Raw genomic sequence first — 18,326 nt, 5'->3', positions numbered from 1 at the left:
TCTTCAACTGCAATGCTTCAGATGTTTTGGGCACCTTTAAGGTTTCATAGTAAATTATTGTAGAGTGTGATGCTGAAAATGATCTAACAACGAATGATCCTCACTTTCCAATTGGATATCATGTTAGATAATATAATTATCTAAAATGAGAATTATTTTGATAGATAATTGTTGATGATAATATTAAGTAAATAAATTGGTATTTTTTTTAAGACTAACTACATCCTTATAATTAATGAACAACTACAATTTGCTTTTTTTTTTGTATTATTTATATTATTTTATTGTTACTATTTCTGGCCTTTATTTCGGCGCGCTTTCTTGGTAACATCCCGCCTTTGATGATTACAACTATCTCTCTCATACCAATCAACTAGGAGAATGCCGTGCGGCCGTTGTGTCTTGTTTGAGCTCGCCGTAAATTGCTGAATATTCTGCCTAGTCTTGATTGTCTCCGGATGTTTAGAGATATTCGGCCGTCCATAGAACAATTTCCCGTTTAATCTTGGGAATGGCTTGTTATACTCCTTTTTAAAAGTACGCTTATTCAGTTACGGAAAATTTTTCTAAGCTTCAAATAAAATTCTTAATAAGCTAGAAAGTCACTTTAACATAGATGAGACACAGTCTATGACTCTAGTACTCTCGGTAAAGTGTAATTAACTAATCATTTAGGTACGGAGTAAAAGCATCCTTTTTAAGGAAATTGCGTATTAAGTAACTGTTTTTGGTACATGATAAATTTTTGAAAGCATGCAATAAGTTAATGGTTGATTCACAGTAAAAATTTATGATTAAGAATCTAGAAAATTAGGAAGCAGTAATCGTGATAGGAATTGTCCTATTATGAACTGTAGAATGTCTCAGTTTTTTTATTACAAAAATATGATGATGATAGATGGAAGTTGAATGGGAATGAGCTTTACGCCTCCAGCCCAAAAAAGAAATCAGAGGTCCTCGCAAGCTAGAACGACCCATCACTTCACGAAGCGGTACCAGAATATGTGACCACCATGCAGAATCGCAATGAGCAGATAAATCAGAAAGGGGAGAGAGGAAAAATGACGGCAATGGTATGAGCAGCATCACCCCAAACCTTAGTTCATCTATTAAGGACCTGTGACATTATATTCTAGATTTCAAAGAAAAAATAATCAAACAATTATAGACAAAGATTCAATTTGTAATATAGCTTCCATCAAACTCAAATTGGCAAAAATCCATGATCGATTTACAGATCCAACTACAGTATTAAAATTAGAGTCTTGATCCCTCACTGAATGTGGGGTTCGGCGACATGAAAAAGCATTCTTGTGCTTTGCACACAATATTTATCTAGGTTAATGAAAAGTCATAATTCCTCTTGTGTAATCTAATTAATGAGAAAATGGTTCATTCGCACTAAATTTCTAAACCACACGTCGATTTGGATAGGCCTGCCTCTACTTTTTTAACATAAGTCAGATCTAATACCTCTACTCTCCTAATCGGGTCATTGGAAGGCCGCCTTTTTATATGACCAAACCATCTAAGGCGACTCTCTCTAATCTTATCTTCTACCGGAGCTACTCCAACCTTTTTACGTATATGCTCAATTCTTATCCTATCTCTAAGGGTAAAGCCACTCATCCACCTGAGCATCCTCATCTCAGCCACACTTAACTTAGTATTATGCTTCTCTTTTAATGGCCAACATTCAGCACCATAAAGCATTGCAGGCCTCACTACCATCTTATAGAATTTTCCCTTAAGTTTGAGGGGTACTTTTCTATCACACAATAAGCCCGATGCATTCCTCCACTTCAACCATCCAACTTGAATTATGTTGATAATATCCCCATCAATTTCACTATCACTCTGAACAATAGATCCAAGATATCTAAAACGTGTACTCTTAATGACTTGATCGCCCAAAGTCACAATCCCCTCACTAGGTCTATTACTACTAAAATTACACTCAATATATTCCGTTTTAGATCTACTCAAGCGAAAACCTTTAGTCTATAAAGTTGACCTCCATAATTCAAGTTTATTTTCAACTCCCTCTCTAGTCTTATCAATAAGAAGAATATCATCAGCAAAAAGCATACACCAAGGTACATCCTCTTGCAAATGTCTAGAAAAGAAGGATAAACATCTCCTAATAAAAAATTTAAATGAAAGTCCACCATTAATTTTGAAAATAATATTATACATGGACTTATAGAGAGTAAAAGCTTAAAGTGGGGCTTTTCTATAAACAACTATAATAGTTCAAGCACCATGAACAAAAAAAAAAGAGTTATAAATTCTCCAGATCATCCTGGATTTGTATATTGTGTGGAAAGCCTCTAGAGAGAGGGGGTTCCAAAACGTCCTTTATCAAACAGTAAGTTAGTAATTTTTCAATAGATGGTATGCATTTTTTTAACTTCTTGAAATCTTTTTCTAAATCCCTTTGGGGAAAATAGTGGAGTGGAATCAGTATAGTAGATCATTCTAAATAATGAATTTAATGATTATTAGCCTTCTAAATAATGAAAGTAGAATTTGTTTTCAGCCCCCATAAATTGCTCAATTCTAAAAAAAAAGAAATTAGAGCAATCAATAGCTTTAGGCTTCGTTTGGGACGGCTTTTTTATTGCTTTCTAAAACGGAGTTTTAGTACAAATTTTTTTATTTTTGTACTAAAACTCCGTTTTAGAAAGCAATAAAAAAGCCGTCCCAAACGAAGCCTTAATTCTTTAAGAGATGATTATGGAGACAATATAATCCTAAGGTAGTTATTTAAGATTAAAGACAATGTATTAAAATAATCTTAACTCATCCTCCATAAGAGCATTTTTGAGGAAAAAAAACATGGCAGAATTTTCACAATTTGAATGAAGACCAAAAAAAAGAAAGAAAAAAAAAAAAAGATAAGTCATGGAGTAAACATCAACATTGTCATAAACAAGTAAATTGTTGGGACATGAGATGAGAAACCATAGTGTTTTACTATTACTATCAGTGAAATCTCTACTAGTACAAAAGATTTTTTTTTTAATCTTGAAAAACTATCCATAATAACAGTGAAGAGAAAAGGAAATGTATGGTATCAATTTCTAAGCCTAGATTTAAAAGAGAAGAAACCCCTAATCTCACCATTAAATAGTATTGAGAATAATAAATCAAAGTTATAACCAACAATCCAATTTATAAATGTGATTGAAAAACCAAGAGCAAGTAATATGTAATAATGAGCTTTTCTATTCAAAAATTTAAAGGCTTTTATAAGATCATGCAAATAAAAAACTTAAAGGAAGTGGAAGAATTAAAGTGTTTAAGAATACCTTTTGCTAAAGCAATATTTTAAGCAATATATCTACCATAAAAGAAGGTGGATTGGGCAAGATGAATAAATTTTGGAAGAATTTGCCTGTGTATCTGCAATAAGCTTAGAAATGAATTTTTGAATTGTATTGCAAAGAGGTATAGGCTAATAGTCATTAATGGCCTAAGTATGAATATTTTGGAGATAAGAGTGATGGTTGAATGTCTGATGCTCTTAGAAAGCTTTGTTGATGAGAAAAAGAAACACATTGGCATCAGAAAAGCTTCTCCAGCGACATCTCAATTATATCCTTCTCCTATTTAAAGAGTTACAAGCCTTTTTGTTTAACCTAAGATTTTTCATAGGTATTAGCCTGATAAGAGCATTGAGTAATGAAATCCTCTCTAAGGAAATGAAATAGTATTAGGATTTATTCCACTGCTTCAAAGATCCTTCTTTGATCATCTTTAAGAGCAAAAATATTGTTACACATGTAAGACGAAATGTTTCAATTAGAAAACTTAAGAGTCATTTTTCAGTTTTTTTTTCCAGTACTTCAAGCCAATTGTTCCAAGAAGTATCAACAATATCAAAAAATTTCTGATAAAGGTTGCAAGGATTTTTATAAATGAATCTCTGATTAGGTTTATGAAGGGTTTAAGGGTTGCATTCTTGAATAAACCAACTCTTGATATTTTTCAGCTTCATCTACCTCCTCATCTAAGAAACATACTTTTTCCTTAAAAAGAATGGGACATAATTTAGATTAAATCGTAAAGCATTTGGAACACTATATGTAAGCTACATCTTTCAATTTAGAGAACTAAGAAAGAAGGAAGAGGAAGATTATTGAAAAGGACTGAAAGAAAATAGGCATAGCAAAGAAGTTTACTTACCTTGAAGTGGAGGTAAGTCAATGGGATCCATGACACATCAAAAAAATGGGTTTGATCCAAGGCCCCTAAGGGAAAGACAGAGAAATTTGAGCTTAGGAGGATAAGATTGATGAGAAAAAGTGAAGAAAGAACCAAAAAAAATGGAAAAAAATATTAAGGGAAGCTCTTATTGTTAAAGCTCTATGAAAATCCCAATAATAAACTATATTTACGCATAACTTAGCAGCATAAATTTTGGATGGTAAAAATTTGGAATGGAGGTTGCCCAACTTGATCTCATTATTACCAATTTTGGATATTTGATTTCAAATACAACATCATGAATTCATATAGGATCTATTCAGCGCAATTTATCACTATTTTATTTTTTAAGCTGTTGCCATAGATTTTTTTTTAACTGATGTTTTGTTTGCTACTTTCTAGAAAATTTGGTGGTGGGAAAAGCTTATGTTTTCCATTCCTTATTTGTGCATTGCAGCTCTTTCTTGCAGCTATCAAAATTTCCTTTCGAAAATCCTTTAAGATGTAACTATTTTCTTTTCAAATCTGGATTTAAATGTACTTGTATTATGTAAATCAATAGATGTTTATGATTATGCAAGTTTTTTTCGGATGAATAAGGATATCTATATAAATGATATGAAAGACTGTTTTCTTTATTTTTGTTGTTCCTTCTATATGGACTTTAGTGGCTGTGTTTGTTGATAATTGAATTTCTCTAATAAAGATAATAATTTGAGAGGAGTTTATTAATAAAGATTATAAGTTACATGTAACAGGTTTTGCTCTGAACAATACCCAAAACAAAGTCTCCAAAGTGAAGAAATAGACCAACAGGAGAACACATCCCAGCTGACGGGAAAAAAATAATAGTTAGAATAAAGCAAATTCCAGAAGTGCAAAGAAGACAAACCAACCGAAGTTCGCAGAGAATAAAAACTTCATACAGAAGCCGAACAATCAAACTCATGACTCATGACATGAAAAGGCCAATACAGACCCCACATTCGTGTATGATAAACCGAGAACAACACCAGCAATTCCATAAAATACTGGAATCATAATATATAAAGAGTTTATAAAAAAACATCAAAGCTGAGTGACTCCATTAAGAATAGCTCTTAGTAATTCCAACAACTTAAAGGAAGGGTAACCAAAGGAGAGTACAGTGTGAAACAATTGAGACAAAATCAAACCATTGAAACAGAGCAAAAGCCATAGTAAGAAGACATAGAACAAGATACCATCATATAAATTAAAATTGATGTCTGACAAAGTCCACGAATTACAAGAAATCTCAAAGCAAGTGAAGTCTCATTAGATGAGTAAGAAGTAAAGGCATCAGTCAACATCAAAAAGTCAGAACAGTCTCAAAATCTACCAGTAATCTAATCAATTAATCCCCAATTGGGTTTATCCTTGCTTGAACCAAATCACATTCATAAATTCAATCAGGAAGAAAGATATATTATATCAGACAATCGCAAAACAGAACTGTGCTATAGGATGAATCATGTTCTATCAAAGCTAGACGATGCAATATTACAAACTAAGCATAACAAATGCCAAATTCACAAATAAGATTCACTCATATGTCAAGTCGAGTCATTGAGTTCATTGAACCACTATGAGCACATCAAGGAACCGGTTAACCTTAAAGCATCATTTGATTAACTTAGAAATCAATGATTACAATCTTATCATTCGGAACAGTTTAAGAAGATTCTCAATTCAGGCCAACATGAAGTTTCTTGCAATTTTCTTCGTTCAATCGAGTAAATTTCTAGTTTTATCAGCTTCAACTTCATTCATTCCAGTGAAAAGAAATCATACCAGACCTTAGAGCACAAAATAAGTATTTCAAGGACACAAACTTCCTGCTCTATCTGAGTGATGGTATCTTCTCCTTATTCACTCCAGCTGCCTTATCCAAGCAAGTCGGTCGTACTGCCTTGTAGTAGAAGAATGCCATCATCTTCGACCACTCGTCTGCATTCCTTACAACTGTAAAATCAAAGAGAATGTTAGAAACATTAAGAATCACAATCAAATTCTTCCACATGAGCACCAACCTTTATCGCGATGCAGTATCTTTCCAGCTTTCGTGAAGATTATCTCTGGAAAGATGGATACATGCAGAGCTTCCACCAGTTCATCCTCAACAACAGCGTCCACAGCTACACACTACAACCACCAACAAATTAGTGTTGATTTAAAGTTGAAATAAAGTGGCAGCGGCTAATACGTATTGGATGATGGCTTGCTTACTCTAGGAGAAGGAAGCCCAGTCTCCCAAAACAACTTTACAGCCTTCTCCAATTCATCCCTTGCCCTCACATTTTCTTTAGGCCTGCAAAAAGACTAATCATGTTTCTCTTAGCAAATGCATGTCAAAATCTCGTTAGCATTAATTTAACTTATAAATTGCACATAGACAATATGGGCTTCGCAACATTAGCTAAATGCAAATGTAAACGAACACAGGCCATAATTGAAATATGAAACTTCTGACTTTATTAGTTGTAGCTAAAAATATAAGCTTATATTAAAGAATCAAGTCCCGGTCATAGTGCGATAGTATATTTTCAACAATTAAATAAAAAATCTGAAGCCTTAAAGTTGCTAGTTGTTGCTAAAACTTAACCATGTATTCTATAAAAATGTAGAAATGGAAAGAATGATAAACCTCTTGTATCGATTGTGGACTAGAATGATGCAAGGGTTGAAATTCTTGAAGACAGTATCCTCCCATTCCCTGGTGGTTATATCTCTAATAGGCTTGATGTAATCATCGTCCTGCCACACAATCTCCTTCTCGCTGTCGTAGCCTTCATCGTCTTCCTTTCTCACATTCTTAATCCTGATATTATTAAAAAATTGATCAAATTTGAAACCCCATCCATCGGCATCGTCTGGCCAATCAGGGTCATCCTCTTCGGCGACAAGCGGGTAATCTGCAAGCAGCCTCTGCATTTTGATCTTGCGCTGCACGGGATCAATCTCCTCTTCGATAACGGGGTTCGAATCAAGCACCTCCCTAATCTTTCTCCGCATCTCCAATCTCTCTTCTTCAGTCATAAGATAGGGGTCAGCGGCAACTCTGTGATATTTGTTGTTGGGGTCGGCGTCTTCCTCATCAGTATCGCTTTCGCTGCTTTGGAAGAACTTCTTCGATGCATTCAACTTTTTAAGAGGTACATGTGCAGATTGTTAGCTGATTATGAAATGAAAGTATTACAATTCAGCGGAGTCGAGACGGTTACCGGCCTAGGTCTTGAAATGCGAGTTCTGCTGATGTTCAAGGGCAGCAAATGGAAGGTACAGTTTTTCTGATTCTTGGAATGAACAAGCTGTATGGATGATCGAAAAGGAGACGCTTGGAAATCGGTTGTTTCTGTCAGGCAAAGCGTCGAACATCTTAAGAGCAGCGGATGGTTCAGTGCCATTCTGGCCGCACCACGCATGGATGACACAGCAAGCTGATTCTCAACGTTCGAATTCGGATATTGGACGCACTCCATAATCTATGGACGATCTGAATTCAAACCAAGCACCATTTTCCTCCCTGATAAAAATCACTGCCCTGCTGAATGGTGCGGGCGTAAGACTATTATTCTTTGGGTTTGGGTTAGGCAGGTGGGGTCAGATTAATTCATTTAAATGGGTCATATTTGAGTTAATTAAGTCATGTTGATCCATTAAAATGTATATCATTCATTTATGAATTATGTTAGGCAAGTTCTAATTAAGTCGAATTAGGTCAAGCCGATTTGGCCCGGATCAACCCCAAGTTAGACCCATCATGAATTGATTCCCCTACATTCATGAGACTTCGTAACTAAAGTCGTCAATTCACTTAATCTACTCTACTCATTTATAACGAACTTGTCAAACTAACCAAATAACTTGTCTAAAGAGGATGCTTGTAAAAGAATGCCTCCTTTAACTCAGCTTTAATGTGAAACTATAGAAGTCATATAGTAATTCGACAGCTATCATTAATCAAGATTTATTCATTTATACCCTTTATCATTCTATAGATCTCCAACTCAATATCCAACCTTCTAATCCTAACATCAATGTTGCTGCCAAATCCTAGGGTCTTAATCTTTCTAATGTCCATTCTATTTATGTTTCTTGGGTCATTCAAAGTCTAATAACTTTCCCAAGGAGAAGATGAATTAAAATTATTATATGGGGAGCTTCATGACATGCAAAATCAAAATCACATTAAGGAGATCAACATCTCCATGAGCAACTACAACAACCCATTTGATGTCTTTAAAGCCATTATTCTCCACTTTCAAAAGCACTTAAACTCTACTACCTCCAACTATTCTTCCACCAACACTATATAGCCCGAGAAAATTATTCCAAATCATATTATTCCCTTCATCATAACCCCTATCATTGATGAAGTTATAAAAAATACTATTTTTCAAATCCCAATAGTTTGGCCCTCAGTATTAATGATTTCACCTTTGAATTTAGAATTTTTTATGATCATGCGACTGATTACTAACCCACATGTTTGTAATGAAGATGTCCATCGCCTGAATCTGCAAGTTAGTAAGAAACAAGCAAGCAAAATGGCAAGGAGAAAATCAGTGAGGAGATGGAAGCTGCTGTATTACTTAGTAATTCATCCCTCCTCTATCTGCTACAGTAATATAGATATATAAGCCAGGTTAGTTGCAAGGCTATGGCTGAGATCAATAGAGCAGAGATCACTCGGTTGAGGTTAAAAGAGATTCTGTCATATGTTAGAGAATATGGAGGAGGTAGTGTAAAAGTAAGCCGTTTTGTGCATAAGCAGGTATGCTTATCATGTTTACTTATCATCCCCCCTCAAGTTAACAGTTGGTGGTCGAATTGTTAACTTGTCTCGAAGAGTAGCAAAACGAACAGTAGGTAGAGACTTAGTAAAAATATCGGCAGGTTGGTCTTCTATTGAAGTATGATGGACTGAAAGATAGTGTGAGCAGATGCAATCACATATGAAATGTAAATCAATCTCAATGTTCTTAGTTCTAGCATGAAAAATTGGATTATTTGCTATAGAAAGAGCTGATACATTGTCGCAGTATAATTTGGTAGGTGATGTAAGTGACACCTGAAATTCAGTAAGCATGAGATGGAGCAAAATAAGATCGCAAGCAGCTTTTGATAATGCTATATACTCAGCTTTAGTTGAAGAGCGAGCAACTAAAGTTTGTTTTTTGACCATCCATGAGATTAATGTGTCTCTGAGAAAGGCACAATAGTCTGTGATAGAACGACGATCAATTTTATCGGAAGCCCAATCAGAGTCAGCGAAAGCAGTCAATTGTAAATTTTATCCAATAATTGGTAAGCCCAAATGAAGAGAGCCTTAAACATAACCCAACACACGTTTGAGAAGCTAAAAATGGAGTGTGTGAGGTTTATGCAGGTGTTGACACAGATAATTGACAGCAAACTGCAAGTCGGGATGAGTAATAGTTAAATATTGTAGAGAGCCAATAAGTTGGTGATAGAACTCTGGCTGAAAGTAAGAAGTGCTGTCAGCTGCAGCAGTTGGTAATTTGGATGGCAAAGGGGTATGCACCAGTTTACAGTCTGCCATTACTGCTTTGCTGAGAATTTCCTTTGCATAATTGGATTGATTAAGATAAATGGCATACGCAGTGTAGACAGCTTGGAAACCAAGGAATTGATTCAATTTGCCAAGGTTTCTCATTGAGAAATGAGACTGGAGAGCAGTAATTAACTGATCAATTGCTGTTTGGGAATTTCCTGTCAGTAATATGTCGTTAACATACACTAAGATGTATAATTGAATTGTGTCTTGATGAAACAAGAGGAGAGAAGGATCCGCAGTGCTGGTCTTGAAGCCATAGTTAATGAGGTAAGCTGAGAATGTGGCAAACCACTGTCATGGTGATTGTTTAAGACCATAAATAGCTTTGCGTAATAAGCATACATGATGCGGATATTGAGGATCTATAAAACGCGTTGGTTTTTTTATTAATACTGTCTCATGTAGAACTCCATGTAAGAAGGAATTCGAGACATCGAGCTGCACAACCGGCCAGCTATGCATAACTGCAACAGTGAGTAGAATGCGAATAGTGGCAAATTTTGCAACTAGGCTGAAAGTCTCATGGTAATCGAGGCCATGCTTTTGCTTAAATCCTTGCGCTACAAGCCGTGCTTTGTAATGAGCAACAAATCCATCAGAATTATACTTTGTTTTGAATAGCCATTTGCAACCGAGAATGTTTTGATTGGGATTGTATGGTACTAATTCCCAAGTACCTTGCTTTTTTAATGTTTCAAATTCATTGCTCATAGCTTCTCGCTAAACATGATATTTAGAAGCTTGTGTGAAACCTGTAGGTTTGGTTGGTATGACTATAAGCTCAAGGTCAAAAATTTGTTTTGGTTTAAGCTTTCCAATTTGAGCTCTAGTGAGCATTGGGTACTTAGTAGGAGGATCAAGTGGTTGTTGAAAATCTGTCTGGAGCAGGGGAGTGGACTGAGACTCAGTCGCAACAGGAGAGGTTTGTTCTGGTGAGTGTTGAGGTTTAGGAATGTTACTGGTTGATGGTGTTGGAGAATGAAGTGAAGGTTGTCTAATCGAGACATGTATTAAGGTGGATATAGTGTTATGTTGTATAGGTTGAAGTGGTTGGTTTGTATGAGAGGTGAGTATGAAACGGAAAGATATGCTCATGAAAATGAACATGGCTTGAAATGTACAATTTTGAGGTTTTGAAGTCAAAGAAATGTTAGCCTTTGGTATTTTCAGCATATCCGAGAAAGTCACAAGGTTGAGATCGAGGAGATAACTTGTGTGAGAGATGAGTTGGAAGCCATGGATAAGGTAGACATCCAAAAATTCAAAGAGAAGAGTAGTCTGGTGGCCGATGAAAGAGATATTCGTAGGGAGATTTATGATTAAGTGAGGAGGGTAGTCGGTTAACTAAATATACTGCAGTAGTTAGAGCTTCAACCCAAAATTTTTGTGGTAAATTGGCATCAAGAAGTAATGCTCTAACAGTTCAACAATATGACGGTGTTTTCGTTTAGATACCCCATTTTGTTGGGGGTATAAGAACATGTAGTTTGATGCAATATGCTGAAGTTCTTGAGGTGATTTTGAAATATGGTATTGACATATTCCCTACCACTATCAGTTTGAAGAGTTTTAATTGGTTTTTGAAATTGATTTTCAACAAATTTCTTGAACGTTAAAAAATGTTGAACAAACATCTGATTTGAAATGAAGCGGAAAACCCATGTATAGCAGCTAAAATCATCCACAAAAATAACATAATAACGATATGTTTGCATAGAGATAATTGGGGAGGGACCCCATACATCACTATGAATAAGTTCTAAATATTGTGTGGTTATAGTGGAAGATAATAAAAATGGTAAACAACTACATTTTGCTCGGGCACAAGCACTACATTGAGAGGTACGATCAACAGTATGATGATTTGAGAAAATGGTGGGTATGAATTGATGGACTGATGGAGATGGGTGTCCTAGTCGCCGATGCCACACAGAGGATGGATAAGTAGAAGAAGTTAATGATGTTGTAGTTGTATTGGTAGTTTTGTATGCTGGGAAGTGAGAATTAATTGGATAGAGTCCATGATGATTGGGTCCGCGGAGAAGTGTCTTGTTGGTCCGGGAGTCTTTATGATAAAGCCATTAGAATCAAGTAGGATAAAACATGGATTATCAGTGGTAAGTTTATGTAAATAAAGGAGATTATGGGATATGTGTGGAACATGAAGAATTTTGGCTAAATGAAGCTTACTGTGAGGTGTAGGCAACAATCCTTGTCCTGTATTGGCAATTTGAAGTTGTTGTCCATTCCCAACTTGCATATGAGATGCTCTAGTGTATGGTTGAATATGCTGGAGCTGAGATGAATTGGCGGTTAAGTGCTCGATTGCTCCAAAATCCAAAAACCATTCTGCAGTGTTTGGATTGTCTGTGGTAATGTAAGCTTGAGGAGCGCTGTTATACATTGTATCATGCCGATACCAGCAGTTGACGGCCGAATGTCCTGGTTTTCTACAGATTTGACATTCAATACTAGAACATGGTCGTTTGCCTCCTCAGAATAAACCAGGGACACAAGTGCCAGGAGATGATCGACCAGACGAGCTACGTCCAGGAAATGCTTGACCTGGAAATGATCCACGGGCTCTACCACGAGTCCGGCCACGAAACAAACCTCTAGTTGCTGTGAGAGCAAAATTTGAATTGGGAATAGAGGTAGTAATGGATTCACGACTGTTGTCTGCATTCAGGTGAAGTTCTTCACTGCAGAGTAGGGAGTAGAAATCATCAAGTGAGATTGGATTTAGTTGAGTGTGAATCACTGTTTTAAATGACAACTATGTGGCCGACAAGCTATTTAAAGTATAATGTATAATGTCTTCAGCATCTACGGAAGACCCGACAGCAACGATCACATCTACTTTGTTATTAATATCAAAGAGATATTGGAACATGATTTTATCTTCAAGTTGTAATTGATGCAGTTCACCTTTTAGTTAAAGAAGCCTGGAGTGATTAGAAGACTGTAGGCGACGTTCAAGAGTTACCCAAATCTCATGGGTGGAGTTGAGATTTAAAACATAGGGTAACAGTGAAGGGGAAACCGTGGAGTAAATAGCGGAAGCTAGATGTTTATCGATGAGCATCCAAGTAGTGTATAGAGGATTGAGCACACTGGCGCCATTATTGTTCAGGATCTGTTTTTCCAGCTAAATAGAGAATCTTGTAAGATGACCTTCAAAGTTGTTAGCAGTGAAGAGTTTTAAGAGTTGGGACTTCCATATGAGATGATTCTCAGAAGTTAATTGAACGGTAACCATTTTTTTCACGTTTGACATGAAAAATTTTAGTTGAGGGGGGATAGTAATCTCCGCAACAGTCGAAGATGAGTCGAAACCCTCCACCGGTGTGGTAGTTGACGACATAGCCATTGGAGCCAAGAAAGGTAGAAAGGAACACAGTTGTCCTACAGCTCTGATATCATGAAGATGTCCATCGCCTGAATATGCAAATTAGTAAGAAAAAAACAAGCAAAATGGCAAGGAGAAAATCAGTGAGGAGATGGAAGCTGCTGTATTACTTAGTAATTCATCCCTTCTCTATCTGCTACAGTAATACATATATATAAGCCAGGTTAGTTACAAGGCTATGGCTAAGAACAATAGAGCGAAGATCACTCGGTTGACGTTAAAAGAGATTCTGTCATATGGCAGAGAATATGGATGAGGTAGTGTAAAAGCAAGCTATTTTGTGCATAAGCAGGTATGCTTATCATGTTTACTTATCATGTAATGCTATCAAATACTTCTTTAGAACCTAGCACTTACCAAGAATTGCTCAGGCTTCTATTATTTCTTTGATTCCTAAGAACCATCATGCCTCTAACATTAATGATTTTAGGCTTATCACATTATGTAATACCTTCTACAAGATTATTGCCAAGATCTTGGTGAACATACTTAATGTTTGCATGCCACACATTATAAACTCCACTCAAGTTGGCTTTATTAACAAAAAAATTTTCACAGATTATATTTTTCTTGTAACTGAGTTGTTCGGGAAATTTAAAAATCAAAGCAAGCCTTTTTTTTTTGGTGCCATCCTAAATATCTTTAAAGCCTTTGACATTACTTTAAGAAGTTTCCTCTCACCAAGGCTTGAAGAAAAAGATTTTCCTTCTCTCTTCATTTCGTGGATAAATCTTGTATTAATGATGTGTATTTCTTGATTTGTTTAATTGAATCTCTTGAGGGTTACTTTAGCTCCTCCTTCGATTTAAGTCAAGGTTTCCCCCTATTACCTATCTCTTCTACCTCATTATGGATAGCCTTTCCAGCCTTTTTAATAATCATAGGATGTATAATACTTAATTACAATGGCATTCCCAAGGGGAGTAATCAATACACCCACCTTTTATATGCAAATGATTTGCTTGTGTTTGGCAAGGCTATAATTCATAATGTTATCTCTCTCAAGAATACTCTGATGGAATTTCAGTTGTATTATGACCTCCAAGTTAACTACAACAATAGCACTATCTTATTCTTCCCTTATAACCCTAACTCTACTAAAATTTACACTATCTTAAACCTCTCCATTGTAGGCTCCTCCCTCAAATTTTTGGGCATCCCATTTCACCCAAAAGACTTCATGTCTTTGACTTTCAACCAATTATAAAAAAGCTCATTTCTATTTTAAATGGTTAGAAGGCTAAGCTATTATCTTTTGTTGATATGTTTCAATTTATTAGGCATAGCCTTTGAAACTACATTGCCTACTAGATAAAAGGATATCTCATTCCTAAATCATGCTGTAAAATGATTCATAAATTTTGTTCTAAATTCTAATTTCATGAAAACACTATAATAATCATAAGATTCATCTCATTTCCTGAAAAAAAAATTACCAGCCAAAGAATCTTAGTGGCTTTGGCATCCTTGCTTCTTGTTTGTTCTCTCATTTGGCTTCTCCTCAAAAATAATGGACTTCTTTCAGACTGTTCAAAGATAAATACATATATCTTTGAAAACCTATCCCTCCTCTATTTTTGGACGAAGCTAACTATGGTAGCTCATAAGGTTAAGACTAAATTCACATTTCAAATTACTAATAATTATACACTACAAGAAAAACGTTAATTTCCGACAGAAGTTCTGTCGGAAATAAATTCGTCACAAATTTCGACAGATTTTCTGACGCATTTTCGACGAAATATTTCAGGCACACTTCCGACAAATTTTTTGGAAGTATTTCCGACGCATTTTTTGTTGGCTTTTCCGGCGGAATTTCTGACGAAATTAAATTTCTGATGAAATTAAATTTCTGACGCATAATCAATACACCCACCTTCAGCGGGTCACAGTTTGGAGGCTTGGCTTCAGTTGGATTAGGTTTTTTTTTCATTTTTTTTTATATTTTCGGCGTAGTTTATATTGGCCAGAAATTGTTCCGACGAATTTTTCACCGGAAATTTCTCCGGTGGAAAGTTTTGCACCGATAGCACTTTTCCGACGCACTTTGAACCGCCGGAAATCCTAATTTCCAACGGATTGTGGTCATTTTCCGATGAAAAATAGACACCGAAAATTGACATTTTTCCTGTAGTGATACCATCTCATTCTTTTAGGAACCATGGTTTCATGGTAAGTCTCTCTCTGATGTCTTTGGTTCTTCTTTCCTCCCACCTTCCATCCCAACATCTTCTAATGTTTTCACCTTCATCACCAACAATATATGAAACCTGCCTTTATTCCTTCCAGTTGATATATGGAATATTCTCTCTTTTATCAATATTGTGTAGGCTCCTAGAAATGGTTAGCTAGCTCAAATCTAATTTCCAAATCTTTAAAAAATTTCTTCAAAATTTATATGCTAATTTGCATCCTTTTAATCGATAGAAACACATTCGGCACAAAAAATATGCTCTTCAATTTTCTTATTATGTGTGGCTCTCTTTTACTGGTTGGATGAAAACTATAGATAACTTGATCAAGCATAACATCCATGTTTAAATTAACGGCAGTCTTTTCAACCATCTTGATGGAACTACTTCACACCTCTTCTTAGAATATGATTACTCCTTTAAAGTTCTTGCTCAACTCATGCCTTGGGCCAATGATTTCTTACTTAGTTCTAGCTTGGTTCAACTTCTTCAACACATTCATGATATGCCTCATCCAAGTAAGGTTATTAAAAACTTATATTATTTTTGTTGTACATGTTGTTCTTTATACTAAATTTGGCATGAAAGGAATGACAGGCTATTTGGGGACTATATTGGCAGCTCCTCCACTACTCGTTAACATATCAAGAAAGCCATTATTGCCAAAGCTACAAAATGGAAGAAATTTGATAAGATTAAACTTTTAACTTATTAGTTTCTTATCTATTTTTTTATTTTTATGTTATATGTTGTGCACTGTATTTCTATTTTATTGAGGCTTAAATTTTTTTTTTTTTTTTATTGTCACTGTTGGAATTTCTTCAAAACATGATACTCTTGTGTCTGGATTTAATGCTTCCTTTTTTATCATTTGGCTTCATGGAAGATGATGTTTGTCGTTTGAGTTCTCGTGTACTTAGCAAGTAGGAGAAGATCCCCGTCTCATATTGCAGATACTAAATTCGAATTTAGGGTGATTTTTCATCACATACTCTTAATTTTGCTTTTGGAGAGCTTTGCCTCTCTCAGTTCCTTTTTATTTTGAGCTTTGATCTTTTTCTATTTTGTAACACACTTTTTTATTCTTACGTTGTTCTCATGGGTTGAGTTGTAAAGTGTTATGTTGAGTTTTTTTTAATTAAACTTAATAGTTACTGAAATTGGACTACACCCCAAAATTTCCAAAAAAAAAGTTGATTTATTCATTTTTTTGAAAAATATTACTAAGATTGGCTATATCGTTTTATTATATTACTTATTTATAATCATTCCTATGTATTGATTTTTGACATAAGCTTTGAATAGGAATTTAGAGTTTTGAGTTCACGACATGCTTATGTCATCTTAGTTTGTTCTCTCTAACATGAGAATTTAATAAGATTCTAAGAGTTTTGTTTCTCTCCTCATTCCTGAGTCTCGATCTATATTTATTACTAAGGTTTGATATTACCTATGAAGATATTTGGATCTAACATCATAAAAGATGTGTTGAATGTGAAAATTTTATGGATAAGAAGTCAAGTCATGTTGTGACCTAATAAGTTGAATGGTATAACTTAACAACTGCTGGATAGCTTAATCATTTTTTTTTCAAAAATAAAATTTTATTTAAATAAAAGAAAAAAAGGTACAATAGTGACAAAAAAAAGGCCAAACAACCCAGAAACAATAAGTCAAAGCCACAAAAACAAGGGTACACAATAACCAAAAAACCAAACACCAAATGGATAAAGCCAAGATCGGGGACTCAGGGTGGAGGCCCCAAGCACCAACCACAAGGCTAGCACGGGCCATCCATAGGTGAGAAAGCGGTCCTCCAAGCAACAAGCGCAACACCCAGGTTGCCAATCAGCCAAGCCAAAGAGGTGAAGCAGGGGCCTCCTCATCAAGTTAGATCAGCACCAAAACCACGAAAGTAATTGACCAAAAAACAACCCAATTACTTCCTACCTCTGCATTTGAATTTACCCCGACCACGATCTGGAAAACAACCTTTCTCAAATTCAAGATAGTCCCCTTCATCCCCGCTAGAAGGAGACGAAAGATCATCCTCCAAAACACCAATCATTTTGTAACAACACGGAGCTTTTAACAGACTGCGCCACATGGTCTAGCAATTTAGCATTCAACACCACATATATAGGTATATTAACCATATTATCATTTCCCTCAAAATCATTATAGGAATGTATAGCTTAATCATATGAAGGTTTATTTAATAAGAAAACTAATTACCTTACTTGCCCATGAAACCCAAGTCTTAGAGTTCTTCCATGTACTCCAATTATTAATGGAACTTTTCTTCTAAAATAATGTACTGTTAAAATGACATTTTCTCATTGTGCCAAGAAGCATTGAACCCCCACATTCAAATGCATTTTCTGTTGAGATGTGTGTATATGTACTGATTTAAGTTCTTTGCCTTCTTTAATTGAACCCCCATATCATGACTATTGCTTGAATTGTTCATCATTCAAATTAGAATCATGATTTAGGCTTAATATTTTTAAATTTTAATTATATAATTTAATTTTTAATAATTGGATTTTTTTTAGTTTATTAAAGATAGATTGGTGATCATATTTAATATGTTATCCTTAAAATTATTTTCATCTTTTTGAGATACTATTTTTTCATTTGGAATATTACATTTATGCAAATATTTTTATTGATTCAACTAACCATCTAATTCATTGTTAGCTCTTTATAATGTGAAAATTAGAAGAATATATATATATATATATATTAGAAGTATATTATATATTATGTCATACAGATGCATGGATTTAGGTGGAGAATTAGATTTCCTTTATGCAACCATTGACGTAGGGTTTAATTTTAATTATATATTATTATTTAACCATTCACACTAACTTGATTCACACTAACTTTGATTCATCATGAGTAATTAAGGAAT

At 35.0% G+C, this 18,326-nt stretch overlaps 1 protein-coding gene across 1 annotated transcript; it reads right to left on the bottom strand.

The window, feature by feature from the left end:
- Positions 1-5,704: 5,704 nt before the first annotated feature.
- Positions 5,705-7,826, bottom strand: LOC110097183 (thioredoxin-like fold domain-containing protein MRL7L homolog, chloroplastic). Its single transcript, XM_020823431.2, has 5 exons — positions 7,452-7,826; positions 6,875-7,371; positions 6,457-6,538; positions 6,261-6,372; positions 5,705-6,192 (listed from the first exon to the last, which is right to left on the bottom strand). The coding sequence occupies exons 1-5, from the start codon at positions 7,707-7,709 to the stop codon at positions 6,071-6,073; spliced, it is 1,071 nt and encodes a 356-aa protein (XP_020679090.2). The 5' UTR covers positions 7,710-7,826; the 3' UTR covers positions 5,705-6,070.
- Positions 7,827-18,326: the final 10,500 nt, after the last annotated feature.

The sequence above is a fragment of the Dendrobium catenatum genome, unplaced genomic scaffold (assembly GCF_001605985.2).
Source record: "Dendrobium catenatum unplaced genomic scaffold, ASM160598v2 fragScaff_scaffold_853, whole genome shotgun sequence".
NCBI lineage: Eukaryota > Viridiplantae > Streptophyta > Magnoliopsida > Asparagales > Orchidaceae > Dendrobium > Dendrobium catenatum.
The sequence above is the reverse complement of the archived record's forward strand: the minus strand, read 5'-3'. Positions and strand labels throughout refer to the sequence as shown.

Excerpts from the sequence above, each read along its gene's own strand:
- LOC110097183 (XM_020823431.2), bottom strand. The coding sequence starts at position 7,709 with ATGGAGTGCGTCCAATATCCGAATTCGAACGTTGAGAATCAGCTTGCT. Across the intron at positions 7,372-7,451 it reads GCATTTCAAGACCTAGGCCG|TTGAATGCATCGAAGAAGTT; the intron begins GTAACCGTCTCG and ends CCTCTTAAAAAG. Across the intron at positions 6,373-6,456 it reads CTGGGCTTCCTTCTCCTAGA|TGTGTAGCTGTGGACGCTGT; the intron begins GTAAGCAAGCCA and ends TGGTGGTTGTAG.